This window comes from Cololabis saira, chromosome 10, assembly GCF_033807715.1.
Source record: "Cololabis saira isolate AMF1-May2022 chromosome 10, fColSai1.1, whole genome shotgun sequence".
In the NCBI taxonomy this organism is placed as follows: domain Eukaryota; kingdom Metazoa; phylum Chordata; class Actinopteri; order Beloniformes; family Belonidae; genus Cololabis; species Cololabis saira.
The window spans coordinates 42157407-42179816 of NC_084596.1; the positions used below are offsets into that span (position 1 = coordinate 42157407).

At 41.3% G+C, this 22410-nt stretch overlaps 1 protein-coding gene across 1 annotated transcript in view; it reads left to right on the plus strand.

Annotated features, from left to right (window-relative positions):
* The window catches only part of LOC133453085 (protein zyg-11 homolog), a 30758-nt gene that overhangs the window by 4014 nt on the left and 4334 nt on the right, over positions 1-22410 (plus strand). The window contains exons 2-13 of the mRNA XM_061732947.1: positions 3380-3545; positions 3825-4615; positions 4805-4945; positions 10040-10216; positions 14702-14766; positions 14903-15008; positions 17565-17615; positions 17937-18098; positions 19401-19448; positions 19550-19750; positions 19850-19902; positions 21245-21342. Coding sequence (XP_061588931.1) covers positions 3380-3545; positions 3825-4615; positions 4805-4945; positions 10040-10216; positions 14702-14766; positions 14903-15008; positions 17565-17615; positions 17937-18098; positions 19401-19448; positions 19550-19750; positions 19850-19902; positions 21245-21342 — 2059 coding nt within the window. The remainder of the gene's footprint in view (positions 1-3379; positions 3546-3824; positions 4616-4804; positions 4946-10039; positions 10217-14701; positions 14767-14902; positions 15009-17564; positions 17616-17936; positions 18099-19400; positions 19449-19549; positions 19751-19849; positions 19903-21244; positions 21343-22410) is intronic.

Below are 22410 nucleotides of genomic sequence, written 5' to 3' on the forward strand. Positions count from 1 at the left end.
GGTCCAGTTTCCTGGTGTAATGTGGTCCAGTTTCCTGGTGTAATGTGGTCCAGTTTCCTGGTGTAATATGGTCCAGTTTCCTGGTGTAATGTGGTCCAGTTTCCTGGTGTAATATGGTCCAGTTTCCTGGTGTAATATGGTCCAGTTTCCTGGTGTAATGTGGTCCAGTTTCCTGGTGTAATATGGTCCAGTTTCCTGGTGTAATATGGTCCAGTTTCCTGGTGTAATATGGTCCAGTTTCCTGGTGTAATATGGTCCAGTTTCCTGGTGTAATGTGGTCCAGTTTCCTGGTGTAATATGGTCCAGTTTCCTGGTGTAATATGGTCCAGTTTCCTGGTGTAATATGGTCCAGTTTCCTGGTGTAATATGGTCCAGTTTCCTGGTGTAATATGGTCCAGTTTCCTGGTGTAATATGGTCCAGTTTCCTGGTGTAATGTGGTCCAGTTTCCTGGTGTAATATGGTCCAGTTTCCTGGTGTAATATGGTCCAGTTTCCTGGTGTAATGTGGTCCAGTTTCCTGGTGTAATGTGGTCCAGTTTCCTGGTGTAATATGGTCCAGTTTCCTGGTGTAATGTGGTCCAGTTTCCTGGTGTAATATGGTCCAGTTTCCTGGTGTAATATGGTCCAGTTTCCTGGTGTAATGTGGTCCAGTTTCCTGGTGTAATATGGTCCAGTTTCCTGGTGTAATATGGTCCAGTTTCCTGGTGTAATATGGTCCAGTTTCCTGGTGTAATATGGTCCAGTTTCCTGGTGTAATGTGGTCCAGTTTCCTGGTGTAATATGGTCCAGTTTCCTGGTGTAATATGGTCCAGTTTCCTGGTGTAATATGGTCCAGTTTCCTGGTGTAATATGGTCCAGTTTCCTGGTGTAATATGGTCCAGTTTCCTGGTGTAATATGGTCCAGTTTCCTGGTGTAATGTGGTCCAGTTTCCTGGTGTAATGTGGTCCAGTTTCCTGGTGTAATATGGTCCAGTTTCCTGGTGTAATGTGATCCAGTTTCCTGGTGTAATATGGTCCAGTTTCCTGGTGTAATATGGTCCAGTTTCCTGGTGTAATATGGTCCAGTTTCCTGGTGTAATATGGTCCAGTTTCCTGGTGCAATATGGTCCAGTTTCCTGGTGTAATGTGGTCCAGTTTCCTGGTGTAATATGGTCCAGTTTCCTGGTGTAATATGGTCCAGTTTCCTGGTGTAATGTGGTCCAGTTTCCTGGTGTAATATGGTCCAGTTTCCTGGTGTAAAATGGTCCAGTTTCCTGGTGTAATATGGTCCAGTTTCCTGGTGTAATATGGTCCAGTTTCCTGGTGTAATGTGGTCCAGTTTCCTGGTGTAATATGGTCCAGTTTCCTGGTGTAATATGGTCCAGTTTCCTGGTGTAATGTGGTCCAGTTTCCTGGTGTAATGTGGTCCAGTTTCCTGGTGTAATATGGTCCAGTTTCCTGGTGTAATATGGTCCAGTTTCCTGGTGTAATGTGGTCCAGTTTCCTGGTGTTACATGGTCCAGTTTCCTGGTGTAATATGGTCCAGTTTCCTGGTGTAATATGGTCCAGTTTCCTGGTGTAATGTGGTCCAGTTTCCTGGTGTAATATGGTCCAGTTTCCTGGTGTAATATGGTCCAGTTTCCTGGTGTAATGTGGTCCAGTTTCCTGGTGTAATATGGTCCAGTTTCCTGGTGTAATATGGTCCAGTTTCCTGGTGTAATATGGTCCAGTTTCCTGGTGTAATATGGTCCAGTTTCCTGGTGTAATGTGGTCCAGTTTCCTGGTGTAATGTGGTCCAGTTTCCTGGTGTAATATGGTCCAGTTTCCTGGTGTAATATGGTCCAGTTTCCTGGTGTTACATGGTCCAGTTTCCTGGTGTAATATGGTCCAGTTTCCTGGTGTAATATGGTCCAGTTTCCTGGTGTAATATGGTCCAGTTTCCTGGTGTAATGTGGTCCAGTTTCCTGGTGTAATATGGTCCAGTTTCCTGGTGTAATATGGTCCAGCTTCCTGGTGTTACACGGTCCAGTTTCCTGGTGTAATATGGTCCAGTTTCCTGGTGTAATGTGGTCCAGTTTCCTGGTGTAATATGGTCCAGTTTCCTGGTGTAATATGGTCCAGTTTCCTGGTGTAATGTGGTCCAGTTTCCTGGTGTAATGTGGTCCAGTTTCCTGGTGTAACATGGTCCAGTTTCCTGGTGTGATGTACCCTACGCCGTAGGCTCTGCGTTGGTGTAACGCGGAACCATAAATCAGCCTTTAGTCACCTCGTCTTCACACTAATTCACACAGGAAGATTGAATTTAATTCTAAACAACCACGAACCACCGTTATTTACTCCAATTCCTCATCATTTCACTCCTTATGTTACAAGACAAATGAATCATGTAACTGTAAAGAAATCACAACACTGAATTTTCACAAATGGCAACTTTATTGTTAAAATATATAAATAAAATGTATGCACTATTGCTGGCTCAAGGAAGGACCGCGCGTCTTCTGAATGTGAACAGCTCCAGGTGCTTGAAAGATCTGAAACCACAGAAGAAAAATGTATTACGGTACTGATAGAGCCCTGAGCCCGGGGGAGCCGGCCCGCTGGAGCCGGTTCCCCCGGAGCCGGCGGGCTCGGATCTCCGAGCTCGGAGCTCCGGGTTCGGAACTCCGAGCTCGGAGCTCCTCGACGGTCCGGTCCGTGAGCAGCTCCGACAGCTCCGTATGCAGCGCCGGGGCTCCGGAGCTAAGCTAAATACTTAGCCCATGCAAAGATCATACAAATATAAATAACATAAAAAAAAACGTAACTTACCGCTGACTCGTGTGCAGTTGCCGGGTCCGTGCTGTGGGAACTGATCCTTTTATGAGGGTAAATGTCGATGCAAAATCCCATTTCTACTCTCCCTCGCTGTTCAAACAGCCACCGCTTCTGAACAACGGCGGAAGCTCGAGCCGGCGGACAGAGCTGGTTGTGGGCGTGGTTTCAGCAGCGGGGGCTGAACGTATGGAAATGAGCGCCTAGGGGGACGTCACCCTAGGCGCAGATTCAGAATGGCTCAAAAAAAGGTCACGTGACACTGGGGGACTCAGTCAGGGGGGGGAGCAGACCCTGCAGAATTCCATGGTATTTTATCTTCCCTCTGCTGGCAGGCTGAGGGGAGACCACTTTATATATGTTAAAACAAGAAAAAACGTGTTTTTCATAATAGGTCCCCTTTAAGGTCTGTAAAGATGCCAATGCAATAATCCAACCTACTGAAAATGAATGCATGAATACGTTTTTCCGTGTCTTGTTTAGACAGAAACCCCTTAATTCTAGCAATGTTATTAAGGGGAATGCATTTGCGTGTTGGCACATGCGCAGTAGTATGCCTTGTGTTCTTACCTGGTGACGTGTGCTGCAGGATGCTGAGGGCCCCCAGGCGCTCTGCGACCTCTGCCTGGCTCAGGTGTGCTGCAGTTTGGATGCTCTGTGCAGCCAGCGAGCAGACGGCTCCCTGAGTCTCATCCGGGCCCCCCCTTTCCCCCAGGAACTGGCTGACCAACTACTGCAGAGGATGGTGACTACAGGTACGGCAGGGACACGTACAAAGAAAAAGGGTGAAATCATTCTTCAGCCTGTAGGTTCATTGTCCTTTCATTTGCAAATACAAGGTAATGAAGCTGTCATCAGAAGTCATTATCCCTGAGTGACCTTAAAATCAGCAGATGTTTGAGTTCACAGCACACAAAGATGTTACAGATTGGTTGGCTGAGAAAGTGGGAAAAGTCCACTCAACAAACATAAGTGTGGGCTAAACTGATGCTTCTTTTTCCTACAACGTCTCTCTGTGTGCTTCTGCCTACAAGGGATACTGAATGACACAACTGTTGGGATTTTCCGCAACTGCAAAGAGCTCCGCCTGCGCCGAGCCTCCATCCGCCGCTGTCCCGTGTCGCCGGCGGCTTTCCACTTGGCTCTCTGCCCTCACCGACTGCTGGAGCTGGACGTGTCCTGGGTCTCTGGGGGTCTGACCGTGGCTCACGTCATCCGGGGCCTGGCCCTCAGCCCCGAGTGCAGGTCCTCGGTGCAGAGGTTGTCCCTGAGCGGTTTACTGACGGACTGGGGGTCCGTGGAGGAGGAGAGCATTGGCTTCAGCTCCCTGCAGAGTCTCAGAACGCTCCAGGTCTCCAACACAGACCTGAGTGATGAAATCCTCCAAGACATCTGTTCTCTCCCTCACCTAGAAACCCTGGATATCTCCTGCAGCCCCGTCTCGACACTGACCGCGCTGCTCCAGTGCAAAAACACCCTGAGATCACTAATCGCCCACCGGCTGCGGCAGCTGGACACGTCGCCCGCCGGGCTGCTGTCAGTCTTCGGCCAGCTCCACGCCCTCAGACATTTGGACTTTTCAGACGATCACTTTGCCACCGACGACAGTGACGGCAGAGATGGAGACGAGGCGGTGCGGCAGCTTCTTGAGGGAAGTCCTCAGGTCCTCCCTTCGCTCGTCTCTCTTGATATATCGGGCCGGAAAACGGTGGGGGAAGCTGCCCTCACCGCCTTCCTGGAGTCCAGGGCTGGACTCGTCTTCCTGGGCCTGCTGGCTACGGGGCTCAGCTCCTGTCACATCCTCGCTTCACAAAAAACCCTAAAAGTAAGCGTCTATTCCCCCGGCATCCCGGCATGTTGTTATTGAGAAACCTGAGAAACCCAGTGGGAGAAATATGAGAGCGATTCTTGCATGAATTTCTCATTTATATTTGATGTGAGGCTTGGTTTGTGTTCGCGCTGAATATGCCGGCTGTGTTTGACTGGATGTGCCGATGTTGCTGTGTACGTTCAGGTTACCGGAGGGGCTAACGAGGACCAGGTGTGTGAGGCCCTCAGGAGGTACAGAGAACGGGAGTGTTTGGTCCGAGAGGCCCTCGTCCATCTCTACAGCCTAACCGCCGACGCTGGCCGACCGCAGCCAGACGTGCTGAAGGTGTGGTGGTCCCGGCCCGTCACTGACGCACAACACAGCCCACTTATGGCGCTTTCGCACTACAACCTACCGGTACTCGGCTCAGCTCAACTCGGCCTAGTTTCTTTTCCACAACAATTCAGTATCTGGAGAAGTGGGAGGTTGGAGAGAAGCTGCTGTGACGTGTTTGACCCTTGTGCTGCCTTTGGATTAAGGGAGAGTGAAGGGAGAAAAGAATGAAGGATGGGAGAAAATATGGAAGGAAGGAAGAAAGGAGGAAAGAAGGAAAGAAGCAAGGAAGTAGGAAAGGGAGTAAGGAAGGGAGAAAAGATGGAAGGAAGGAAAGAATGAGGTAAGGAAGAAAGGAGAAAAGAAGAAAGGAAAGGGAGTAAGGAAGTGAGAAAGGAGAAAAGGAAAGAAGGGAGGGAAGAAGGAAGGAAGGAAGTAGGAAAGAAAGTAAGGAAGGGAGAAAAGATGGAAGGAAGGGAGAAAGAAGGAAAGAAATAGGAAAGGGAGTAAGGAGGGAGAAAAGATGGAAGGGAGGAAAGATGGAAGGAAGGGAGAAAGAAGGGAGGAAGTAGGAAAGGGAGTAAGGAAGTGAGAAAGGAGAAAAGGAAAGAAGGGAGGGAAGAAGGAAGGAAGGAATGGATAAAATAAGGAAAGAAGGAAGGAAAAGCAAAGAAGATAATAAAGGAACAAATGACGAAAGGGAGGTAGGAAGAAAAAGGAGTAAAGAAGGGTAAAAAAGGAGGAAAAGAGGAAAGGAAGAAGGAAGGAGAGAGCAGGAGGAAAGAAGGACAGAAGAATTGGGTCATTTTGTCCCAAAGACAACACAAGGGTTAATTGTGTGATCTAAACGGAGAAGACAACAAGACTAAAGATGTAGAACCTGCAGGAGATGATAGATCTGCTGCTGGGTCTGTGGCTTGTGTTCGATACCAAGTTAAAAAATGAGAGTGAGAGTAGCTTCAAGTGGCGGCGCTTTTTTTTTTTTGTTTGTCTCGGCGCTGCTGAAAAGTCAGCTGGAGCCGTGAGCAGCTATGAAGAGACAGAGCTCCTGGTAGATCTGGTCGTTCCTTATCACCCGTCTAGATCCCTTTTTAATTCTCTCCTCAGCACCAGGTTTATGAACATCTGCACCTCAGAGTTGGATCATGAAACAGACTTTTGCTGCCATTGGTTGAATAAAATGAACAAGAAGCCGCGAGTCGTAGGGCTGGGGATCGATTCAAATGTCAAGAATCGATTCGATTTCGATTCTTAAGATTCAGAATCGGTTATCAAGATTTGATTCAATCCGATTCGATTCCGATATTGATTTGGGTTAATGTTATTAAAACAGTTTTTTTTTTTTTTTTGTAGTTCTGCAAAATATTAATACTAGTATTATATTGAGATTCAACAGCAAGTATTGCAGCTAATGATGCTGTAAGGACCAATCAGCTCCCAGAATGTTGATAGAACTGCTTTCAGAAACATCATGTGGGTCAGAATTACCAAACAGATCCAGGGAGGAAACAGAGACAGATGAAATCTGTTTTATTTTTTCCCACATTCCGTTTTCATTTGTTCCAGTTTCGGTCTATTTTGGTTTTTAATTTTTGAGCATTTGGTTTTTAGCATTTTTTGCAAATGTAGTATATAAAGACAGTATATAAAGTAATGAAATATGGACAATTTATGCAACTATAACTGAAAACTTTAATGTTTTCATACCTTTTAACATATTTAAAGGCAAAAACATGGCGCCAGTTATTCTCGTGTCCAACAAAACATTACTTTTTTGGGGATAAACAAAAAAATAACCAAAAGTTGTAATGTAATAAATAAAAAAAAATAAATAAAAAATAAAAAAAAAATTGATCTTTAGACATATGAATCAATTTTTAGGAATTAATATGAGAATCGATTTAGAATTGGGAAATTTGATTTTTTCAACACAGGCCTAGCGAGTCGCTCTTTCTCTGATTTCCTCCTCCAGACTCAGACGTCTGACTCCAACCCCCCGACCAATCGGTGGCCTGTAGTGTGATGATGTCAGATACAGCCGACTCAGCAGCTTAGAACCTCGGCAGAATAGATACAGAAAAGTATCTACTCGGCACGTTAGACCCCTAGTGGAAAAGAACCAAACCGAGTGGAGTAGGTACTAGTGTAAATGTGCCAATCAGAGCCAAGGAGCTGGTCCTTCGATGGGCAGATGAGGAGAAAGTTTAGATTGTCCTTTTTCAGGCAAAAAGTATTGACGGTTTCAGATCATCCAGAGAAACCAACTCAGTCTACATTCTGCAGGTTAGGGAGTTTCTGGAGTTTCAAACATCACATCATTATGAAGGTTTAATAAGGCAGCAGTTCAGGCAGATCATGTAAAATACGTCACTTTGAGGTGTAAAGATCAGTGTGCATAAAGGTTGTACCGGTAACCCGCTAGTCCATTTACCTGCAGACAAGATCTTCTCCCTAATGAAGACCTGCTGCTGGAAGAAGAATCACACACATGTGGAAACAGTTGTTGGTTCTCTTCTTTTAAATGACGAAAAAACAGACCCAAAACGTTAGTAGAAATAACTTGAAACAGACAAACGTTATTGGCATCCGTGATTTAACTCAAATCAGACTTTCTTTGTATTTTTTTAAAATTTAAACTCATATTTTTTTAGGTGATTAAAAAACAACCTTTAACAGTTTTCAAACAGCAAACTGTCTGCCAGCAGGTGTTTTGTTCCTCTCTTCCTGAAGACGTGGTTCTTGTCTCAGATTCCAGGAATGCCTTCTCCACAGTGCATTTTCATGCATTCTCCATAGCTTTCTGTACATGTTCAAAAAGAGCACGCAGTTTTAATTTATGAGAAGTCCTTTTTTCTGCATCATTGCACTTGTTGGGGGACTGGTGATCTATGGCTGGAGCTGGACTTCCTGACACTGGACAGCTTCACAGCTGGAAGCCTCGATAGTTTGGAGAGTTCATCATGACTGAGACCCCACCATGTTTCCCGTTAGGCACGGTTTTGTTTACTCCAGGAGCCCCGTTCTCACATCCGAACGCAGATTTGATGCCACTTTCCCAAAAGCTCCAGTCATGTCTCATGAACAAATTGCAGTCTTTCTTTTTTCTCTGTTTTTCTTCCTGAAGCCAGGGCCTCCTGGGCCTTCTCCTGGGGAGCCCACTGTTGTTGTAACGGTGACAGATGGGGCGATGGCGCGCTGACGTAGCCCGGCCTCGGGGTTCAGCTTCAGTGTCTCTGCGTGTTTTCCTTGGCTCTTTGTCTGTCATCCATATTATCCTCCCGATCACCCGGGGGTTGCGTTTCCCCTCGAGGGAGGCCGGCTGCAGCCCCGCCGAACTTATTCCTCTTAATGTCATTTGCAGCTGCAGCTGCAGCAACGAGGCGCTGCTTACAGATGCCATCACCTTCAGTGTGTTCATCACTTTCTGTCTGAGCTCCTGAGACAGCCGTCCCCTTTTCCCACTCTGGTCCACGTTCACGCAGCTGTGGGGCCATAGATAGATAGTTGAAGTGACTGCCTGTCACAGTTGCTCCATTTTCTACCCAGTTTTGTTCCAGTCATATATATATATATATATATATATATATATATATATATATATATATATATATATATATATATATATATGTGTGTATATGTATATGTATATATATATATATATATATATATATATATATATATATATATATATATATATATATGTGTGTATATGTATATATATATATATATATATATATATATATATATATATATATATATATATATATATATATATATATATATATATATATATACATACTGTATACAGTGATAATTTTCCATCTTTAAATGGACTGGTGGCTGATAAATACATTTTAGGCACCTGTGGTTCTACATTTAACAATTAGTTTGACAGACGACAGCCTGTGTTGAAAAAAAATCTATTTTCCAATTCTAAATCGATTCTCATATTACCGTACTTCCTGAAAATCGATTTGTATGTCTAAACATCGTTTTTTCATCATTACAACTTTTGGTATTTTTGTGTTTATGCCCAAAAAAGGAATGTTTTGTTGGACACCAGAATAACTGGTGCCATGTTTTTGCCTTTGAATATGTTTAAAAGTATGAAAACATTTTTTCAGTTAGTTATAATTGCATAAATTGTCTATATTTCATTACTTTATATACTGTCTTGGGGTTACATTTGCATAAAATGCTAAAAACTAAATTCTCAAAAATTAAAAATCAAAATAGACCGAAAATGGAAAAAATTTAAACGGAATCTGGGAAAAAAATAAAACCAATTTCATACGTCCTCTGTTTCCTCCCTGGATCTGTTTGGTAATTCTGACCCACATGATGTTTCTGTTTCAGTTCTATCAGCATTCTGGGAGCTGATTGGTCCTTACAGCATCATTAGCTGCAATACTTGCTGTTGAATCTCAATATAATACTAGTATTAATATGTTGCATAATTACAGTCATATAATTCATGCAACAGCTCAAAAAAACAGTTTTAATAACAATAACCCAAATCAATAATGGAATTGAATCGGATCAAATCAAATATAATCGAAGATAATCAATTCTGAACCTTAAAAATCGGAATCGAATTAATTCTTCAAATTTGAATCGATCCCCAGCCCTACAGACGACTATAATGCAGTGGTTTATCATCACTTAAAGGAATACAACCAAATCTGTCTGAGTATCCCTTTTTAAATGATACAAAAATGTTTTTGTAAGCTTATTCTGTCACATACCAAAAGTATGAAGATGTAGATCTTCCATCACTTCTAAGGAGGATTGAAGCATGTTTTTCAATGAACTGTAAGGGCATCTGCAAATTTGTCCATGTGTTAAACACAGAAAAACTTAAACACCGAGGCACGTGAGCGTGCAAGATCTTGAAATGAATAAGATGCTTTATTTTGAAGGCTATTCTAAGTGGCACGAGCTCAGTTTTAGGGTCAGTCATAGCTGTAGCTCAAGTGTTTGGGGAGCCGCTGCTCTTGTTCTAGCGTTGACTGTAGAGAGGAAGTTGTGGAGGAGAAGCTAGCCGAGTTAGGGCCGTTTTCAGCCCTACAGTGCGTGATTATGTGCTGGACGTGCTGTTTCCTGCAGCTGGTGGTGAGTGTGATGCAGAGCCACCCGTCTTCCCTGCACGTGAACCTGGTGGCCACCGCCTGTGTCTTCAACCTGACCACCCACGACCTGGCGGAGGCCATGCCGGTCGGCCTGATGAGCTCCACCGTCACCAGCCTGCTGCACGCCATGAAGAGCTTCCCCGCCCACCAGCAGGTCAGCAGACGCCCTCACATGCACAGGGAGGACCCGTTTCACAGCAGCAACATGTGGCACAGAGTGCTTATTTATTTCTTTTTTCCTTTTTTTTGTCTTTTTTTGTATTTATTTATTTTAAATTTTTTTATTTTTTTTATTATTTATTTATCTATTTTTTAATGTTTTCATTTTTTTATTTTTTTTATTTTTTTTTATTTTACGGATCCCCATTAGTCCTCACTGCAGTGAAGACTATTCTTCCTGGGGTCCAACATTGCACACATAAAACAATAAAATACTATCCTTACAATTAAAATACAACTAAATCTAAACAAAAATTATCTGAGATGTGATGGAATTCAACCCTTAAATTGTTGAAACCAGCCAGAACCAAACAACAAAAAATATTCCATTTTACACACTCAGAATTTCAGAATAAACCAAGAATTTTAGGCGGGTGCAGTTATGGTTTGACCCCAAAAAAATTGCAACAAAAGGTTTCTCAATGGTTTATTGTAGTATCAGGTGTACTTAATAACATATCAAAAGTCTGCCAAAGTCTGACCACTAGAAAGGTCCGATTTTCAAAATGGCCGCCGCCAGTCTCTAAAAATACCATTATTCCCTCATTATTCATCCTAGCAATCTTGGTGTCTAACCCATGGATCTATAATAATAACTGGATCGGACGTCAAAAATGGCCGCCCATTCATTTCAATGCATTCTGCTCAGCCAGCGCATCCGCCAAAAAAATCTCTGACTTCCGGGTTTACTTCCGCATACAGCGGCCCATAGAGCATGCGCAGTTGAGTCACCTCCCATGATGCTCTGGGGCCTCCCATCATGCCCCGGGGCAATGCCGCGAATATTAATATAATATGTATTAATATAATATATTAATTAATGTATATTATTACATGTATAGCATTACATATATTATTAATGTATTAATATAATATAATTATATAATATATATTAATATAAAACATCCGTGGAATGCACGGACACGGCTGTGACGTCAGCCGTGACGTCACGCCCAGAAAGAGACTTTTCTTTTACTTTTCTGGCCGTTATAAAACATTTTTGACGGATATAAAGTCCATGACTTAAAAATATAGAATACAAAGATTAGTAATTGCCGGGGATTACAGCTGGAGGTGTCCTGTGAACAGTTTTAGAGGCTTCTCTTTTACTATTGCGGTCTATGGGAAAAAAGCTTTCTGGGCCGCATGGGATTTTTGGTTGCAGTACCGCGGTTGGCCACTGGAAAAAATCGGCGCGCCTTCTGACTGCCAGACCCGGGGGCTGGTCTAACCCCATGATTTGATTATCTAGAATTAAAATAAGCATATACAAATCATAGTGAAGTGATCGAAGTACAATTATGTATAAAAACAATTGACTATAAGCAGTATGTAATGAAATATGCAGTACATAGACATGAAAAAAAACAAAGAAAAACATTTCAAACATAATCTCCTTTTTCCACATGCCATAAAAAAAGATCTCACAATGCATGGGGAAATGAGGTTTCTCTCAATTCACATTCTGGTGATTTCTGGAGATTAATTTTTATACTAATGAGGAATAAATCAATTATTACTACGTGGTACTGTGAAATTAGTCTAAACAGGGCTGCCACGTGAAGGCTCAGTACCGCTAGCCCCTTTTTTATTTTATTTTTATTTATTTTTTTTGTTTTTTTGTGTTTTTTTTTTCTTTTTTAGTTTTTTGTGTTTTTTTTTTCTTTTTTGTTTTTTTTGTGATTTGTGATTTTTTTTGTGATTTTTACTTATATTTTTTCATTTCCTTTTTTCCACTCCGGAGTAACAATTAGTCATCATCACACTCTTCCTCCCATAATGCTTGATTATGTGGATTCTCACAATTTTCCACTTGGCATGATCCACAGGCAGGCATGCAGGGCAGTCCATATCTTCTACAACTACAACGTTGTGTACGGCAAGCAGTTGTGCAATTACAGTGGACCATCTGGAAGAGGCTCTCTGGGGCAGCAGCTTTTTTTGTCATAACTGGCAGAAAACGATTGTCCTCCAATTTCCATCCCCAATCAACAGGATTCATACCACTATCCATTTCAGTCCACACCATGATCTGGTAATAAACTCTTTGATATTTCGTTGAGGACTCTGTAGGAGGGAGATGTTCTGGGGTAACAAATGCCTTCGCAGACACAATTTTCTTGCTGAGAAGATTGCAGCGCAAAGATGCAAGTGCATCGGTATTCTTGCCACCAAACATGACTGCCATCGCCTTGCTCCCAAGGTCCTCTATGGCAGCTTTTGCTTGCTTTGGTAGTGCAAATCCATTCGCACATGCCTGGATGGTCGTTTCCCCATTCACAAGTTTCTGGAAAGCAGTTTTCTTCCCAACACCAAAAATGCGTGATGTTGTATCACAACCTGTGAAGGCATGAACAAACATCAACTGACAACACAAGTCTTTACCCAGGACCTTTTGCATCTCGCTGATGTCATACACCTTGGGTACTTTTGACTTATCTGAACGAAAATAAAGGCCTCTATTGCTCGTCTCACCATAGTAGAGAAGAAGAACAAGTAAATCTGTATCTTCCCCTATCAAGGTTGTGGGCTGATGTTGTGATGCTTGGAGTGCAGCCTTGACAATGTCCACATCTGCATCCCCTGGTGCATTGATGACAGTACAGCCCTTCTTCTGCAGTTCCTCAGTAACAAGAAGAATAAGCCCTTGTTTGTTACTGGATCTGGATAGGAAGTCATCCTTTCTTCCCACAAACTCAGTATTTGCATCCAAGCTAATAACCGGGTGTGCATGTTGCCCGCGCCGCTGATGTGTATTGTCTTTGATAGAAGGACCTTCACTATAACCATCAAAGACAACAGTTGCTTTACCATAATGCTTTATCGTAAAGTCTGCATATGACTGTGCAATGGCACCATAACTGTCACCCCTCTTCCATGGCAAGCGATGAATCAGGGAGCCACCATCAAGGACATACTGTTCAGTTGGTGGGATAGAATCCAGGACACTTTTCTTCGACTTCTTGCCTGTAAATTCAGCGACAGCCTGTGCCAGTTGGGGCTTGTCGGCTTTACGGAAGATTTCTTTGGCTTCGAACAGTGCTGCAGGGAATGGACTGAGCTCATAGCCCATGACATCTTCAAGTGAAAGTTGTCCTGTTTTTGACATAATCAGAAAACGTTGGAACAACAGAGCAGGATCAATGGTTCGGTCTTGGGTGATTTTGATGCTGCAATCATCTGCAAGAGTTTTTGTTTGTTTTTATTTAGTTTAGGACAAATTTGATCCACAGAGCTATCCACAACCTGTCAATAATTAACTGATACTCCTCACCTGAAATGGGTGACCTTTTCAGATGGTTTTAATAGGGCAAATACAAAATATTGGATTTCATAATTATGTAAGTGTATCTCTGCAGTTTGGACAAGACCAGTGGATTCCCAGGCCTCATAAACATATGATTAGACACCAAAATTACTTGTCTAGGGTATATAATAAAGGAGCTATACACATTTTAGGGTGATTTTGACCATCTGGGACGCCATCTTGAAAATGACACCTTTCTAGTGGTCAGACTTTGGCAGACTTTTAGTATGTTATCAAGGACACCTAATGCTACAGAAAACTGTTGAAAAACCTTTTGTTGCAATTTTTTTGGGGTAAGGTGCTTTTTTTTTCATATCTGCACCCGCCTATTTCAGAATAAACCAACTAACTAACTAGCTGGTCCTTCCATTTGGAAGTTTGACCAAATTACTACAAGAAGACTTTTCAAAACCAAGAGAACAGGAAAATGGAGAAAAAAAGCAAATGATTGACAACATTTGATTTTTATTTTTTTTTGTGACTCCGAGCTTTTTTTTTTAGACACTTTAAAAATGTTGTTTCTATGTGAATACAATCACTTTCCCAAATTAATGGTGTTGTTATTGCCCCAGAATGAACCATCTGTAGTCATTTCCACAGCTGGTCCTTCCACGTGGGAGTTTAGCCAAATTACTACAAGAAGACTTTTCAAGACCAAGAGAACAGAAATGTTGGCAGGTTTAAGTCTTTGTGAAGCTTTTTCCTGGAGTTTAGTTGCTTTATTCTTCCTGGGGTCCAACATTGCAAACATAAAACAATAAAATACAATCCTTACAATTAAAACACAACTAAATCTAAACAAAAATGACCTGATATGTGATGGAATTCAACCCTTAAATTGTTGAAACCAGCCAGAACCAAACAACAAAAAATATTCCATTTTACACACTCAGAATTTCAGAATAAACCAAGAATTTCAGAATAAACCAACTAACTAAAACTGACTTCCTTGCTGCTAAGTACTGCTTTTTCTTCATTTATTTTTGAATCTAGCTTTGATGTCATACGGTTGAATCGTTCCTCCTTCAGATAGTATTTGGACATGCATACTTTGCAGTTGTCTTACAATAACACTTCCATGTTTGATTAATTCATGTATGATTTCTGTCGTAGGTGCAGAAGAACTGCCTGCTGGCGCTTTGCAGCGACTACATCCTCCTAGATTTCCCATTCGACAAGTAAGTTTGCAGTTCCTCAGTTGTGATAAGCTTAAAGCTGTCAGTTTATAGGTTGTTTTGAGATCATGTTGCCAAAATAAATACTTACCTAACCTAACTTAACCTAACTTAACCTGTTCTCTATTTAAACACCAAGATTCAGGTATTTAGCGGCCACGCTGGTGATTGACTTGCTGAGCAACCATGAGGATCTGACCCTGCAGAGGATGGCGGTGGCCGTCATTTCCATTCTGATGGCAAAGGTGGAGACTCTGCTCAGACACACATTAGTAATAAATACTAAGCTTTGGCACCAAAGCTGGCACTGGTTTCACCGAACAAACTACTCTCTTCATCAAAGGAACAGTGTGTAACAATTACAAATATCTATGAAAAGTGTTATTCACTTTAAAAACATTGTTTCTATGTGAATACAATTCACTTTCCCAAATTAATGGTGTTGTTATTACCCCAGAATGAACCATCTGTAGTCATTTCCACATCTGCTTCCACGTGGGAGTTTAGGCAAATTACTACAAGAAGACTTTTCAAGACCAAGAGAACAGAAATGTTGGCAGGTTTAAGTCTTTGTGAAGCTTTTTCCTGGATTTTAATCGCTTATTTAGGTTTGTTCCAAGTAACCATTTGTTCATGTTTAAACAAACATAAATCACTTGTTTAGACAAGTCCCCCTGCTTTCCCCTCGCTGAAATATAAAATAAAGTAGCCTGAAAACGTGATTCAGCTACAAGTGGACAGATTTAAGCGGTTTGTGCAGCAGGAACTGATTACACACACATAAAATACGTGTGCCATACTTTCACATCATGCATATTTTATGTGCACATCTAGAATCAGTTTGCCTTCAAGTTGAAGGTTGCTGGATTGATGCCCAGCCTTTTGATTTGCTAACGTGACTCTGGATCTGACATTGACAGCTAAGGGGTCCAAAGTCCAGATACATTTTTTATTTTATTTTTTTATTTCACCTTTATTTAACCAGATAAAAACCCATTGAGGTCAAGACCTCTTTTCCAAGGGTGACCTGGCCAAGGAAGGCAGCAGCACACGTCCACACACAAATAACAGCAATCACGTAATAGACATTAAAATGAGAGTGTAAACTGTTAGCGAATAAAGTGCAATAGTGGTGACTTCACTATGTAAAATATGCAAAAAAACAACAACTTCAGAAATAATTTAAAATTTAAAAACACAGGCACTGCCGAAAGGATTCTCGTTGTCGGTTTTTAAGAAGTGAGCGAAAGGTTTCAAAAGAAACAAGTTCAGGCATTTTCAGTTCATTTTGTAAGGTATTCCACGCAGAGGGTGCAGAGAAACTAAAAGCTTTTTTCCCCAAGTTAGTCCGAACACGAGGAACAGCCAGGTGCAAAGTGTCATTCGACCTTAAAGCATAACTGCTTTTAGTTCTCTGGAGAAATAAACATAAATAACCAGGAACCAAGCCAAGAAGAGCCTTATAAGTCAGAGTCATCCAGTGTGTAAAACGTCTAACATTCAGAGAAGACAAGCCAGCTTTAGCATACAGTTCACACTGGTGAGTGAGATGCTACAACCAGTTATGAACAGTAGAGCTCAGTGGTAGACCGGAGTCAAGGACTGTAGACAGCTGGCTGACGCACACATGTACACAACATCGCTGTAATCCAGAACAGGCATGGAGAGGTTTGTTTCAGGGAGGGCTTGTGACATAACTGATATGCCGTATCAATATCCAGAATACAATGATCCACCGTGGCAACCCCTAAGAAAAGGGAAACGGTCGACGTTGCCTTACAACAGACTATTTTTACAATTTACTATTACTTTTTTTTTCTCTCTTTTTTTTAAGGATATAAATACTATGGAAGCCCATTTCTGCCAATAAAAGAAAAAAATTTGATGAAAACTTCTTAAAAATAAAAATATCCCCACGGTAAGTCATAATTATGACTTTTCATCTCATAATTTGGACTTTCTATCTCCTAATTTCATTTTTAAGGCTAACTTTTCATCTTATTTTTTTATTTGACTGGAAGAATTGGGCTTCCATAAAATACTCCTTCCATCATTGTCCACTTCTCTTTTCCCCAACCAATTCACATCTTCCGGGGTGGTTTCATAGATCTGCTTGTTACTTTCATGTCCAACACTGGCTCGTGTGTTGACGGCTTCGCACATGTTGCTATATCCAACTCGGCCAGCAGATGGCAGTAGTTGTTACACACTGCACCGTTTAAATGTGGTCAATCATAGGCAACATCCTCCCAATGTGGGAGAGAAGGTATATACAGGACTGTCTCAGAAAATTAGAATATTGTGATAAAGTCCTTTATTTTCTGTAATGCAAACATGTCATACATTCTGGATTCATTACAAATCAACTGAAATATTACAAGCCTTTTATTATTTTAATGTTGCTGATCATGGCTTACAGCTTAAGAAAGTTCAAATATCCTATCTCAAAATATTAGAATATTCTGGGAATCTTAATCTTAAACTGTAAACCATAATCAGCAATATTAAAATAATAAAAGGCTTGCAATATTTCAGTTGATTTGTAATGAATCCAGAATGTATGACATTTTTGTTTTTTTTAATTGCATTACAGAAAATAAAGAACTTTATCACAATATTCTAATTTTCTGAGACAGTCCTGAATATATATGTCTATATATATGTATATATATATATATATATATATATATATATATATATATATATATATATATATATATATATATATATGTATATATATATATATATGTATGTATATAAATGGATTGAGGAAAACGTTTATTTGTTTGTTTTATGTGCAGCTGTCCACAGAGGAGATCGCTCAGCTCAGCAATGGCATCTTTTTTATGAAGGTACACTTACGTTTGCAAAGTTTTGATGTCAAATAAATGCTACATCATCAGTTGAGTCTAGATATTTAGAGTGTGTTTGTATCCCCTGGTCTCTTTCACTCCATATTTAACTATTTTATAACTTTGTCCTCACTGTACTGTCCATTACTCGATAGGTCAGGTCAGTCATTTTTCCAACACAAGCCGTTTGCAGCCAGTGAAGCAAGTGCAGTCCAACACCATTTGTTTCAACAAATACTTTATTTCCTAATCTCCCATTGCACTGTCCCCTTATGCCACCTCCTCCTCTCCAATGTTTCTCTTGTCGTCTTTATGGTACAGCAGCTGCTGGCCATCGTGCAGCAGAAAGCCATGCTGGGCGTGGTGGACTCCACCCTGAAGTTTGCCCTGAGGACTCTGTGGAACCTGACGGACGACATGCCCAGCGCAGCCCACACCTTCATCCAGTGCCAGGGGCTGGAGCTGTACGAGGAGGTTCTGGAGGTAGAAGAGCCCCAAAAAAACAAACACCCCCACCACTAGATGCCTAAATATACAGAAGAGTATTAGGGCCATGCAGGAGAAAAAATATTTGAGAGGGGAAGATTTTTTTTTTATTGTGTTTTTATTGTGCAAAAAGTCGAAATGTCGCCTTTTTTCTCAACATTTCAACTTTATTCACAAAATTTTGACTTTTTTCTCAACATTTCAACTTTTTTCTTGACATTTCAACTTTTTTCTCTGCATTTCAACTTTTTTTATCAAAATTGTACTTCAACATTAATCTCGACATTTGAAAAATTTGACTTGAAGAACGTGTTTAGCTAGCTGCCTTAGAGAAAACCAGTTTTACTGACATAAACTGCTTTTATGCGCCAACGTGAGCACGTCTGACTCAAACACGACACAGAAAACAGCAACATACACATACACTTGCATATGTGCTGCCCAGCTTTGGGGACTTTTACTATGGAAATCACAAAATGTGAAACGTACGGAAGAGTATCAGGACCATGCAGGAGAAAAAATATTTGAGAGGGGAAGATTTTTTTTTATTGTGCACTTTGAGAAAAAAGTCAAAATGTCGAGAAAAAAGTTGAAATATCGAGATTAATGTTGAAATACAATTTCAAGAATAAAGTCAAAATTTCGTGAATAAAGTAGAAATTTCAACTTTATTCACGAAACTTTGACTTTTTTTCTCAACATTTCGACTTTTTTCTTGAAATTGTACTTCAACATTAATCTCGACATTTCGACTTTTTTCTCGACATTTCGACTTTTTTCTCAACATTTCAACTTTATTCACAAAATTTTTACTTTTTTCTCAACATTTCGACTTTTTTCTCAAGATTGTACTTCAACATTAATCTCGACATTTCAACTTTTTTCTCGAAGCATAATTAAAAAATTAAAAATCTTCCTCCTCTAAAATATTATTTTTATTTTTCTGCTGCCTGGCCCTAATACTCTTCCGTACATTTTACAGTCTACAAATTGGTAAATTGTTCTGAAGCAACATCGTTCAATTGCTGGTTCAGCTCGTGTCAGGCAGTATTAGGGGCTGGAATCAGACACTCACCCACTTCCAACAGAGAGCGTTGGGAGGTTGGGAAGTGATCAGCATGGAGAATTGTACTTCCACATTAATCTCGACATTTCGACTTTTTTCTCAAAGTGCATAATGAAAAAAAAATCTTCCTCCTCTAAAATATTATTTTTATTTTTCTCTGGCCTGGCCCTAATACTCTTCCTTACTAAATACCAACATTGCATCCTCACATGAACATTTTTCTTCTTTTGCAGTCCTACTATAATGAACCCTCTATTCAGCAGAAAATTCTTGGTCTTTTGGTGAGTACAGTGTGTAGATATAGAGCTAATCTTTCTTGATGGGCTTTAATCTTTTGATTCCGGTCTATGGGACTATATGCTGAAGATAAGCCCGTTTGCAGAACAACCTAGCGGAGGTGGAGGAGCTGCAGGCTGAGCTGATGGATGAGGACCTGTTGGAGCACGTGCTCCATCTGCTGCAGGATTCCCAGGTGGAGATGGGAGTCCGCTACTTCGCAGGAGGAATTCTGGCACAGCTCGCCTCCAGAGCAGAGGCCTGGACCCTCGACGAGGAGCTCCGCTCCACCATACTGACGCAGCTGGTCAGCGTTTCAGATGCTTAGTTTTAGTTAGAATACTGTTAATAAAGAAAAAAAAACAAAACACTCTGCTCTTTTCAACACGTCTCTCTGTCTTCGCAGCATGAGACGATAATAACATGGACCCATCTCGAGAGGGAAATGGTGTCTTACAGGTGAGGATAGACGGCAAAGTTACGGAAGAGAAAGAATGATTTGCAGATTTACTTCAGCTGCGATCATTGTAGCACAACTGTTATTAATGGGCACATGTTATGTAAAAAAATCACATTTTCTGTCCCTGAGAGTTTCTGAAGTGACTAAATAAAATTGTTTAACAAAACCTCTGATCATGCTGCGTGTGCATCTCAGAAGTAGGCAGAACAAATGTTGAAACACTGATATGAGAAGAAGGGGGAGGAGCGTAGAGCGTGACTCCACGCCGTTCCACCGTCAAGACAGGTTTCAAAAGGGAGCTGCTCTTCTGTATCTGTCAGCTCGTGATAAAAGGGCATCATATATGTCCTTTTAGTTGTTTTACATCAGTTTTACACTCCGTGCTTCATATTTTGTAGTTTATTCTGATTACATTTTGCCTAGTAAATGTCTGCTTTGAAACTACACCCACTTTATTGATAAAAAGGATGCATATAGGATTAGTTTCTTGTCTCGTTGACTACTCAAAGCACTTTTTCCACTACAAATCCCATCCACCCATTTCTTTAGTGTGTATTTTAATTAATTTTTCTGTCACACATCGGGGCGAGGGGCAGTATACGGAAGAGTATTAGGGCCAGGCAGAAGAAAAATAAAAATAATACTTCAGAGGAGGAAGATTTTTTTGTCATTATGCACTTCGAGAAAAGTCGAAATGTCAAAGAAAAATGTTGAAGTACAATTTCGAGTAAAAAGTCGAAATGTTGAGGAAAAAGTAAAAATTTGATGACGATATTGATTTGAAACACATATCACACATATGCAGTTGCATAACTTCAGAAATGTACCTTAACGTTCCACTCCAAGGATGTAAGTTAGTTAGTTACGGCTGCTGCTGCAGAGCTGTCAGTCGCTCTGCTAACTGGATTTGATGGAGAGGAGACATTTCCACTTTATTCACAAAATTGTATTTCAACTTTATTCTCGAAATTTTGACTTTATTCACGAAATTTCTACTTTATTCTTGAAATTATATTTCAACATTTATCTTGACATTTCTACTTTTTTCTCAAAATTGTATTTCAACATTAATCTCGACATTTCGACTTTTTTCTCGAAGTGCACAATAAAAAAAATCTTCCGTAGCAGTCAGTTTCTTGCCTGGGGTCATTTCGACATGCCTCTGGTTTCAGACTGTAAAGTGCAGGTTCAACTTAACTACAGTAGTATCATGAATCTGAGGTAAACACCACACAGTCCTGTGTTTCTCTTCCAGGAGCTCATTATCTCAGGAACAGGAAGGGAGGTCTGGTTGACGCCGCCCGCGTGTCGCTGAGCTGTTTTGTTGTGTCCTCCGATCAGGTCGTTCCGTCCGTTCCGGCCTCTGCTCCAGACGGGTCAGCCGTCGGGAGTGCAGCTGTGGGCGGTCTGGGCCATACATCTGCTCTGCAGCCAAAACAGTAAGATACACAAACACACGCTACTGTGGACACCCAGGGGGGAGCTAATCCACGGCTCACTGTGTGCACATCCCAGGAACCATGTAAAGTAGAGCAGATTTGAATGTTTTATGTGTGCCACCGAACGTTACCCCTCCTGAAATGTTTAACCATTTTACCAGTTAAAGGGGACCTATTATGGCATTTAAACAGGCCTTGAATGTCTTAAAAACAATCTAAAGCTTGTTTTTTCTACATAAATCAGAAATTCAGCATGTGGGCCATGTCTCTAGTTTTACCGCTTCTAACCTCCTTCTCTATGAGGGATTCTGAGTGGGCGGGGCTATGATAATGAGGCTCTGTGCTGATTGGCTGCTTGAATGACGTGTAGGGGGGGAGGGAACAAAGCCTCTCCGGGCAGAAGAGCAGCGGCTCCGTACACAAAGCTGTCCCATGCGAGGGAGCTTCAGTGACAAAATAAATTCCATTGCTTTATTTTTTGTATTGGACTGTCCTAACTGGCCGCGAGTTTAACAGTTTCAGTGTGGACAGAGAGAGTTTAACAGTTTCAGTGTGGACAGAGAGAGTTTAACAGTTTCAGTGTGGACAGAGAGAGTTTAACAGTTTCAGTGTGGACAGAGAGAGTTTAACAGTTTCAGTGTGGACAGAGAGAGTTTAATGGTTTCAGTGTGGACAGAGAGAGTTTAACAGTTTCAGTGTGGACAGAGAGAGTTTAACAGTTTCAGTGTGGACAGAGAGCGTCCGATGTCACGCAGCTCGACGTGATAGTCGGACGCTCTCATTCAGTTATGACACGGTGTAAACGGATCTTAAAGCCTGAATTACGGTTCTGTGTTAAATCGACACGTACCCTACGCCGTAGGCTCTGCGTTGGTGAAACGCGGAACCATAAATCAGCCTTTAGTTCCCTGAAGAGGGAACGGGTCACCTCGTCTTCACACTAATTCACACAGGAAGATTTAATTGAATTCTAAACAGGTACACCACAGTTATTTACTCTGATTCCTCATCATTTCATTTCTTATGTTACAAGACAAATGAATCATGTTAACTGTAAAGAAATCACAA